Genomic DNA, 11,067 nt, shown 5'->3' with positions numbered 1-11,067 from the left:
ATCGCCATTTACACCATCTTTTTGTAATGGAGGACTTGAAATCCCAGCTAACTTCTTTGCTTCAGCAACAGCTACTGGATCCAAATATTCACCAGTGTGGTAAGTTGCACTTCCCTCCTCCACCCTATACTTCTTTTTAATTTTAAAAAATTAAAATTAACCTCCACCCTGTTTTCTCATGTTTGTGCAATTTGAATGCCTGAGAGAAGAGGAGGGGTACAACAACAACAACCCAGTGAAATCCCACATCGTGGGGTCTGGGGAGGGTAAAGTGTACGCAGACCTGACTCCTACCAATGTAGGACGACTGTTTCCGAAAGACTCTCGGCTCAATAGAAGCATAGAAAAAGGTCAGACAAGAATATTAAAAGTAGATAAGTAGATAACGAAATAATCAAAGCACAAAAAACAGTAGGTATTATTAGATAATAACATAAATACCATAAATCAGAGTACAAGAAATCATAGTGCATTAATATGTCTACGGATAAGGGAGAATAATGCCACTAATGTACTAGCCTTCTACCCTAATGTGTGTCCTCCACACCCTCCTATCTAAGGTCATGTCTTCGGTAAGTCGTAAATGCGCCATGTCCTGTCTGATCACCTCTCCCCAATATTTCTTCGGCCTACTCCTACCTCTTCTGAAACCATCCATGGCTAACCTCTCACATCTCCGCACTGGTGCATCTGGGACTCTCCTCTTCACATGCCCAAACCATCTCAGTCGCGTCTCCCGCAACTTGTCTTCCACCGAGGTCACTCCTACCTTGTCTCGAATAGCCTCATTTCTAATCCTGTCGCTCCTGGTATACCCACACATCCATCTCAAAATTCTCATCTCGGCAACTTTTATCTTTTGCACGTGGGAGACCTTAACTGGCCAACACTCTGCCCCGTATAACATAGCTGGTCTAACCACCACTTTGTAGAACTTGCCCTTAAGTTGTGGTGGCACCTTCTTGTCACACAACACACCAGAGGAGAGCCTCCATTTCATCCATCCTGCCCTAATACGATGGGTGACATCTTCGTCGATCTCCCCACTGCCTTGCATTATAGAACCAAAGTACTTAAAACTACTTTTCTTTTGGATGGCTTGGTCCCCGAGCCTAACTTCCGCGCCAACCTCTTGAGGTGTCTTACTGAACTGACACTCTAGGTACTCTGTCTTGGTCCTACTCAGCTTAAACCCTTTAGACTCTAAGGTGCGTCTCCAATCCTCTAGCTTAGCGTTAACTCCGCTACGAGTCTCATCGATGAGGACTATATCGTCCGCAAAAAGCATACACCATGGCACCTCACCTTGAATTTGTCGCGTCAATACATCCATCACCAAGGCAAATAGAAACGGACTAAGAGCTGATCCTTGATGCAACCCCATCACAACTGGGAAGTGTTCTGAGTCCCCTCCTACTGTCCTTACCCTGGTTTTGGCACTTTCGTACATGTCCTTGATCACCCTTATGTACGCTACCGGTACACCTTTAGCCTCCAAACATCTTCATAGTATCTCTCGTGGGACTTTATCGTAAGCCTTTTCTAAGTCGATGAATACCATATGCAAGTCTCTCTTAGAGAAGAGGAGGGGTAAGGAAACATAAATAGAAACAGCCAGCCAACTGCATAAATGCATGAAATTTATCGAGCATGATATATTGATCATTTACCTGAAAGCTAAAGCTAACTCAGTACTCTAGTTTGGTCCCATGTATTTTCATTCTCCGTTATTGCTTGCTGAGGATCCAAGTTGTTCCCTGTATCATTGTGATTAAAGAATTCCTTTACAAGATTCTACACTTATCATCACTGTGTCCCTGAGCTTTACAGTGAAAGCAATATTCTGGGACACTCTTTGTGACACCCCAGAAATTTTTTCGCAAAGACTCGAACATTTCTTCACGTGTGGGTAGACTCGGACCGGAGGACTTGTAATTCTACACATGAGTTAGGATTAATTACTAAGTATTTGAAGTGTGTTAGATGTGTTTAGGGGTCATAAGAGATCTCTAACACCAAGTCGAGTCCAAAGAACTCCAATCGATTAAGTTTTCGGACGAGTTAGTATAAGAGTCAACTTCAAACGACCATATCTCCTAAGATATAAAGAACTGGGTGGCCCACGACCTACCAAATTAAAGGTCTTTGAGTCTTCTTTCCAACTCCACCAAGATTGCAATTTTTGGAGTTCGGAGTCAAAAGTTATGGCCATTTTACTACAGACTAGTACTGCAGGAATTTCAGACCTGGGCGAAATTCAGGCTTGGCGCTCCAGTGGCGCCCCACACCACTATAGCGCCAGAAAACAGCCTCAGTAGTTTGGGGCTTGGCGTGACGCGCCACTATTAGATATGCAGGGTTTTAAGCCTATTTTGGATTGGCGCTGCAGTGGCGCGACGCGCCACTATAGCGCCAGCAAGACGTTTGCCCAAATTTCCAGATTTTTGGAAGAGGGGCAACTTGGACTTTTTCCAAATTATATTTACACCATCCTTGAGCATTTTGGACCATTATTTTCTTCTTCTCTCTCTCTCTAAAAAGCCCTAGAAATTTTCCCTCTCTTCTTCTTCCCCAAATCCATATCCAACAAAGGGTGCCTTCAAGAGCTTCAAGAATTCAAGCCTTCCATTGAAGACCTAACATCAAGTTCCTTCAAAGTCTTCAAACAAGGTATATAAGGCTAACCTAAAATATGAATTTAGTTCTTCCATATGCCCATAGATGTGTTGGATAGGAGTTGTGAAAGAGTTGAACCTTCTAAAAAGGTTTTCTTGAAAGTTTTCCTAAACTATAGAATGTTTTAAGTACTATTAGTTGATTGATGTTTTTAATGACTTGAGTTACTAAATAGTTATCTTTTATATTATTGATTTCAAATGTACCTTTGTATATAGATTTATAGATGTTGACGATATTCTTGAGTTGAGTCTTGTTGAGAGTATGGATTCATATTTCATTCACATGAACCCAAGATGAAATTTCTTGTCATAAATGTCTTGAGGTTGAGATGGATAGTTGTGTGTATATATGTATTGATTGGAATGAAAAAGAATGAATTGGTTAGTTAAGAATGTCCCTTTGCTTCTATAAAATGAACATATGACTAAAATAAGGATTTCGAAGTGGATGTTTGACGATTGATGTGATGATGATATTTGATGATGATCTGATGATAATGTTTGATGATGATGTGAATGATGATATATGATGATGATGTTTGATGACGATGTGAATGATGATATATGATGATGATGTTTGATGACGATGTGAATGATGCTATTTGACGATGATGTAAATGAAGAGGTTATGTTGATGAGGATGTTGTATGATGAAGTGGATTGGAGTCTAATGTGATTTTGTGGTATATGATGTGAATAATTTGAGTTGATTGGAGTCTTAGGAATATTTTGAAAATAAATGATCTTTTGAGGAGGAGCTTTAAATAAATTATTTATGAACCTTTTTGCATAAACTATTTATACACTACTTTGAGTCTAAAGAATTATTAGTTTCATCTTTGATTTAGAAAGGAGTTTAAGTATGAGTTGAGTATGAGGAGCCTTTAAATGAGTTGAGTATTTTTACATTAAAGTATCTATTTTGAGTTTGAGTTGAGGAGTTGAAATTATATTTTTATGTACATAATATTTTCTACATTCATTGAGTTGAGATTGTATAAATTTTTAAAGAGAAGAGTTTGATGATTTGAGATGAGTCGATTTGAAAGAAGGTCCAATGAGACTTGTCATTATGAGTTAATTGAGTTGAAATGAGAACATAGTTGATGAGGTGGCAATGTTCCACATGAAACTAGCCGTGAGGGCTTGTTTGAGATGATTGGAGGAGTTTTATGAGCATGGAGTCATGGGAGGAGTATCGAGCACCGAATTGGGCAAGAGTACAGTCCATACTCGAACCCAATACCTGTGTTGCCAAACGTAGGGAGGATTGAACCGTTAAAGTCGGATGCTTCCCCGAGAGTTTTGTCCTGACATTATAGGACTTGGTTGGATTGGATCCATGAGTGTTTGATTCGTTCATACCCTGGCAAAGTATGAACGGGCGCGGCAACAACGTCTTTTTGTTGTACTGTCACTGGCTCATAAGTGATGGTTGTCGGATAAGAGAAACTCCCATTTAGGTCTTGATAGTGCTCCGAGTCAGTTGAGTTGAGTGGGTTATGAGTTGGTCCTATCTATACTATTTCTTGTTAGACTTAGGGAATTTGAGTGAGTTGCTATATGCTTATGAGTTAGTCCTGTCTAAACTATTTCTTGTTAGACTTAGGACACTTGAGTGAGTTGTTACATATGTATTGAGTTGAGTCCTTTGAGTTGACTGTTGAGTTGATTGTTGAGTTGATTTTATATGATCAGATTAGGTGATGTGTGATGGATTGGATTACATGATATGTGATGGGATAGTGTATGATTGGGTTGGATGGAAGGGTATATGATTGGATTGAATCGAATGATATATGATTTGATTGAACTGTATTGTGTATGATTGGAATGGATTGTATGATATGTGATTGGTCTTTGTCTAAAAATGTATTCTTACTTTAGACTTATACGCCTTATTTGAGTTTCTCTTATCTTTCTAATTTGAAATATTTGGATCGATGTTATTCTTCCTTGAGGTATGTTTCATTCGGCCATTTTACATACCAGTACATTCCACGTACTGACGCCATTTGGCCTGCATCGTTTCATGATGCAGAGACAGGTACTAGAGATCATCAACCGGTGCTCCGTTGAAGATCCACACCCACTCTCAGCGTATTGGTGAGTCCTCCCCTACATTCGGAGGACACCGTTTGTGTATTCTTGCATCGAGTTAGCCCTTTACATTTTGAGTTGAGGTAGCCATGAACATGTCATTGTCACCAATTAGATAGTAGTGATAGAGGCTTCATAGACTAGATAGTGACGGGTCGATTGAGTATTTCTATCCTCGAGTTATTCTTGTCAAACTATTTTTAAATGACAAATATTTTAGTTGAATGTTGGCCCACGGCCTTTATTCTTTGAGTTAGAGTGATGTTTTGAGTTGCCCGCCGAATATCCTCTTTATATTTTTTTTTATCTTCCGCTGATTGAATGAAGGAACGGATGTGTGATCAGGCTATGTGGTTCGCTTGGGAGCCAGAAATGGTTTCTGAGTGCCGGTTACGTCTAGGGTACCCTCCCGGGGCGTGACACTCTCATATTCAACCCTTTTGAGTGATAGATTCCAAAAGATGGGCTGTCAAGAACGCAGAGGAGGTAGGATGGGCAGTTGGTCAGATCTAGAATGGATCGTACATGGACGGTAGTTGGAGTCGGCGACCCCTTTCATTCTGGGGTGATGGAGGGATCGTACCATTTGATCCATTTTTTTCTTGACTCGAAATCGAGCACAACTCTTGCTCGGGTAGGTGGTGCCGGTTTTCAGCAACTTGCTAAATTCCACCATGCAGCGGCGGCGAAATTGAAGATCTACGTGACCAAACTTTCCTGTTAAAAAGAAGATCTCTCTTCTTCTTCATTCTCATTATTGTTAAAAAGAAGATCTCTCTTCTTCTTCATTCTCATTATCCGAAATGATTGGAATGCTAATTGGAGCTACGATCATGCATAATGCATCCCATTCGAAAAAGTGCTGCCTTAAATCTTGTAGATTAACCCAATACAGGGCTAAAATTGTTTCTACCTCTGGCTTAAAATCAGCTTTCCATTTCAGTAGCTTCATTTGCGTATTACATATAGATAGGAAGTTCCTATCTTCTTATGAATCAAAATCAATAAACACATGATACATATTATTTTGCCTTTTGTGGAAACCGTTTTCAAGAAATCATTTCTAATTTTTTCCTTTTGAAAACGTCATTACTGATTTTTCCTTCTATCAAGTTATCCAACCTGTGCATGAGCTCCACCTTCCTCTTACTTCCATGACCATTCACTACTTCTACAGCACCAGCAAAATTCAAAGAGGGATCCACAAAAGTACTCCAGAAGGGGCATGTGGATTTGTAGGTGGTGCGAGGGAGATAAGGCTTCAGCAAACTTGAAGTCATACCGTGCTCCTCAAATTGGAGCTCAGAATATTCACACTAACTACATGATGACAGAGAGGTATACAAAATTGATTTTCGATAAATAAAAGAAAGCATTTTATAAATATTCACAGCACTAAACAAGCTAAGCCTGTAGAGAGTTTACAAATTCTATTGTATAGAGCAAAACTTAAAGAAAAGAGAACTACAGGTGATTAGTAACTAATGTTATAGCTTCTTTCAAATAAGTGAAACTCTTAGTTCGAATTACTAAATTGAATAAAGAGAAATACAAGCAACTAAAATGCATCCACTAACATTTGAACTTCTGGGAGATATCTCAAGGAACTGCAATGCTTACTTTACTGTGCCTTCCTACGCCTTCTTAGTCCTTGATCATTTTGTTTCTTCGTTAGCTTCTTGGATAATCTCAAGTCCTTCAAAAGTGTAGAATCTGGATCATCCCGTCCTCCTTGCCCTTGAGAGCCCTTCCACGACGCTTATCTTTTGGTTCCTTCACACGTACCTCATCCTGAGGAGCATCCAAACATAACACCTCCTTGTTTGTTGCCGCTGCTGAAATTGTATTATCATCTATTTTAGCCCCGTCCTCCTTATACTTAGCAGGCCTCCTATGACATTGCTCAAAATGCACCTCATGTCGAGGATCCTCCTCTTTCTTTTTCTTTTGCTGCGGCTTCTTTTGTTTAATTGATGAATTCCTCCTTCTCTTCCTATTCATTTTTCTCTTTGAATTCAAGTTTTTGCTGTCACCAGGAAGCAAAAACCGTCCTCCATCAATCATAAGGATTTCTCCCTTTTCAGATATCTTCTTTAGATGATGTTTGAGCAGGGTCGTATGAGCTCTTGGTAAACTGTCATATTCTTTCTTGATAAACTCAGATATTGAGTCTTCATTGGAACCACCTTCTTCATCCAATTCCTGCAAGGCCTTTTCAATCATCTATAACAAAACAAAATATTGGATTAAACTATAACCCAATAATTCATTTTTTCCCCAACAATCAGTTAATGGGAAGAAGTAAAATCCAAATACAGAGATTTCAAAACTATTCACTGTTACTCCCAATTTTATTTTATTTTCGAAAAAAGATTTAACATTGAAGTAAAACTTCCTACAAATCACTTAATATAACTAATTATAATGAAAGATACAAACTTTACATGAACAGAACAGTTTTCAAAGCATAAAAAGGATGATGAAGACAAGAGAGTAAATGGGTAATCAAGAATGGACCATTTCCAAACACTCAAAAATGAAAACTATAACCCAAAAATTCATTTTTTTTTCCAAAATCAGTAAATGGGGTGAAGTAAAACTTGATACAAATTGAGATTAAAATTGTAATGAAAGATAGAAAATTGAGATGAAAAGAAGAGTTACACAAGTATAAGGAGGATGAACAGGGGTAGTATGAAGACCAGATAGAAAACGGTTAAGATGCTGTTGAAGAATGGAGTTTTGGGTCTTTGACAATGGCACATTGGGTTCTTTGTTGGACATTTTCAGGATTGTTTCTCTCAACTTTTCCATTACTTCTTCTTCTTCTGCTGCTGCTGCTGCAACTTAGGGTTTTCGCAAGCCTTTTGATGTGTTAGAATTGTCCATAACTGCTAGTATTCCCTGTTTGGAGGAGTTTTTAGGCGGTTTTATTGAGAAATTTGAAGATTTTTTGGGTGTTTTTTTTTTGGGAGGAGGGAATTTGATGAGCTCTCTGAAAATTTTTGCACTTTACTATTACCTAGGGATGTGGACATGATAAGATATCGTAAATTTCGGTTCAATAATTTTGTTTTTTGTTTTTTAAAGATATTACACCGTTATCAATTATCGTAAGAAATTAATTTGATATGATTCAATATTTTAAAATTTGATTTTGATATTTTGTGGCATGGTAAATTGATAGTTATAGTTTGATCGATTTCAATTTCCATATATTTATGTAATCGAAAATTATGATTTCAATCATTTAAGAAACGTCTCAATTATATCATACTAACACTTTATACATGTAGAAATATTCAAACGAAAATACTAGCAATTTTGTTCATTAGTCAGTTACACAAAAAAGATATATCAATCAAGATATAATAGTCAAATCCCAACGTCTGAATAATTAGTTTTATATATATATATATATATATATATATATATATATATATATATATATATATATATATATATATATATATATATTTGCTAATATTATAATAATAAATATAAATTTTGTATATAATTGTAAACTTAGGTACTGTATTCAATATTGAGTATGATATAATTAAGACGTTTCTTAAAATGTTGAAAGTCATAATTCTTGATTATATGAATATTTGTAAATTAAAATCGATCAAACTATTTGTCATACTGTAAAATATCAAAATTGAACTTTATATATATATATATATATATATATATATATATATATATATTTGCTAATATTATAATAATAAATATAAATTTTGTATATAATTGTAAACTTAGGTACTGTATTCAATATTGAGTATGATATAATTAAGACGTTTCTTAAAATGTTGAAAGTCATAATTCTTGATTATATGAATATTTGTAAATTAAAATCGATCAAACTATTTGTCATACTGTAAAATATCAAAATTGAACTTTAAAATATTACACCATAACAAATTAATTTAGTGTAGTAACACTATAATATTTTTAAAAAATCAAAAATATGGAACCGAAATTACTATATTGTATCATGTCCATCCCTAGGTAATACTATAAGTTTGAAGTTGCTAAAAGAGTTCATCTAACTCCCACAAAATTTAAGTATCTTTTTATAAGATACTAGTTGAGAGTATTATCTCAAAATAAATTCATTTGTTCCCCAAAAAAACACATTAAAAAATTTTAAAATTTTCAACAAAACCGCCCAAAAACTTCTCCAAACAGAGAATACAACAGTTATAGATTTGTCACCACATCAAAAAACTTTTGAAAACACTAAGCCGCAACAACAGTAAAAAAGAAGAATCAGGAGAAAGCCATGGAGAAGTTGAGAGAAACGATCTTGAAATTCTTCAACAATGAGCCCAATGTGGCATTACCAGAGACCCTAAATTCCATTCTTCAACAACACCTTAATCATTTTCTCTTGTTCATCATTCTTACACTTGTGTAACTCATTTTTGTTGGGACTGCCCTAACTCCACATTAGTATGATATTGTCCGCTTTGGGTCAAGTACTCACAGATTTGTTTTTGGCCATGTCCCAAAAGAGTTGGATGAACACTTATATATTGGTACATTTTTTCTTTTCCAATCCGATGTGGGATGGATTTGTTACCCAACAATTTTTGCATCTCAATTTTGTATCTTTCATTAGAATTATTTGTTATAACTAATTTGTATCAAGTTTTACTTCACCCCTTTAATTTTATTTTTTTTTATAAAAAAAATAGAATTGATTGTAGTTTATCATGTGGGTTTATTGAAAAAAATGATTTTTTGGATTATAGTTTTCATTTTGAGTGCTTGGAAATGAGTCATTCTTGACAACCTAGAATTCCATTCTTCAACAATGCCTTACCCATTTTCTTTCTTGTCTTCGTAACTACTAATCATCATCATCTTATACTTGGGTAACTCATCTTTTCATATAATTTTCTATCTTTCATTATGATTAATTGTTGTAAGTGATTTGTATGAAATTTTACTTCACCCGTAATAATTTTTTCCCGAAAAAATTACATCTAAGGTACAACAACAGCAACATATTTAGTGTAATCTCACAAGTAGGGTTCGAAGAGTGTAGAATATATGCATATCTTACCTTTATCTTTGTGGGGTAAATTGGTTATTTTAAATAGAATCTAGTCTCAAAAAAATGTAACCAACACATGAAAGTAAGAAAGAAAAAGACATAATAAAATAACAATATACCTAATAAGTGTAGCAACAAATATTAATACACATTAAAGAAAAATAAACTACGTGATACCTAAATCATGAAATACGATAATACTCAATTACCTACTAGCTTTCTACCCTAATTCTCAACCATCCTACATTATTATCTAAAGTCATGTCCTCAGTCAATTGAAGTTGTTTCATGTCCAATCAAATCAACCTCCGCCACCCCCAATTCTTCTTTTGCCTAACTATACCTTGCCTAACTTCTACTACAATCAACCTCTCACACATCCTCACACTTCCTATTCACATGTCTGAACCATATCAACCTTGCTTCTCTCATTTTGTCCTACATAGAGTCCACTCACACCTTATGTAGTATAACTTTGTTCTTAATCATATCTCTCCTATAATGCCCACACACCCATCTGAGTATCTTCATCTCCACTATCTTCATATTCTGAACGTGGGCATTTTTAATTGGCTAACACTTTGCCTCATACAATAGTGTTGGTCTAACCACCACACTATATAACTTACCTTTAAGCGTTGGTGACATATTTATAGCATAGTACCCTAGAGGCAAACCCTCATTTTATCCACCCTCTCCAATATAGTGTGTAACATCATTGTCAATCACCTTATTTCCTTGAATTATGGACCCAAGATACTTAAAAGTCTTGGGTATGACTAGTGCATCGATCTTCACTTCCACCTCCATCTTACGTGTTAAGTCACTGAACTTACAATCTAGGTACTCTATCTTAGTCTTGCTTAACCTAAAATCTCTAAATTTTAGGGCTTCTCCAAACTTCAAGTCGATCATAACTCTACCACGCATTTATCAATTATTACTATGTCATTTATGAATAATATACACCAAGATACCAATCCTTTGATATATCGTGTCAATTTGTCATTACTACAACAAAAGGAATGGACTAAGGGCTAATCCCTAATGCAATATGATCATGATCAAGAAGTGTATCGAGTCACCTCACTGTTTTATTCTAGATTTTGGCTCCATCCTACATATCCTTGATATACCTAATGTAAGCCATATGTACACCTTTAGACTCTAAACACCTTTAAAGGATATCTCTAGATACTTTATCACATGTCTTTTCTAGGTCAATGA

At 35.9% G+C, this 11,067-nt stretch overlaps 1 protein-coding gene across 1 annotated transcript; it reads right to left on the bottom strand.

Moving 5' to 3' along the window:
• Positions 1 to 6,153: 6,153 nt before the first annotated feature.
• LOC129870439 (uncharacterized) lies at positions 6,154 to 7,994 on the bottom strand. Its single transcript, XM_055945234.1, has 2 exons — positions 7,443 to 7,994; positions 6,154 to 7,001 (listed from the first exon to the last, which is right to left on the bottom strand). Exons 1-2 carry the CDS (start codon positions 7,590 to 7,592, stop codon positions 6,477 to 6,479), a joined length of 675 nt encoding a protein of 224 aa, XP_055801209.1. The 5' UTR covers positions 7,593 to 7,994; the 3' UTR covers positions 6,154 to 6,476.
• Positions 7,995 to 11,067: the final 3,073 nt, after the last annotated feature.

Source organism: Solanum dulcamara, chromosome 10 (genome assembly GCF_947179165.1).
Source record: "Solanum dulcamara chromosome 10, daSolDulc1.2, whole genome shotgun sequence".
Lineage (NCBI taxonomy): Eukaryota > Viridiplantae > Streptophyta > Magnoliopsida > Solanales > Solanaceae > Solanum > Solanum dulcamara.
Note: the sequence above shows the minus strand (reverse complement) of the source record. Positions and strands in the feature narration are given on the sequence as shown.

Excerpts from the sequence above, each read along its gene's own strand:
- LOC129870439 (XM_055945234.1), bottom strand. The coding sequence starts at position 7,592 with ATGGAAAAGTTGAGAGAAACAATCCTGAAAATGTCCAACAAAGAACCC. Across the intron at positions 7,002-7,442 it reads TTCATCCTCCTTATACTTGT|ATGATTGAAAAGGCCTTGCA; the intron begins GTAACTCTTCTT and ends GTTTTGTTATAG.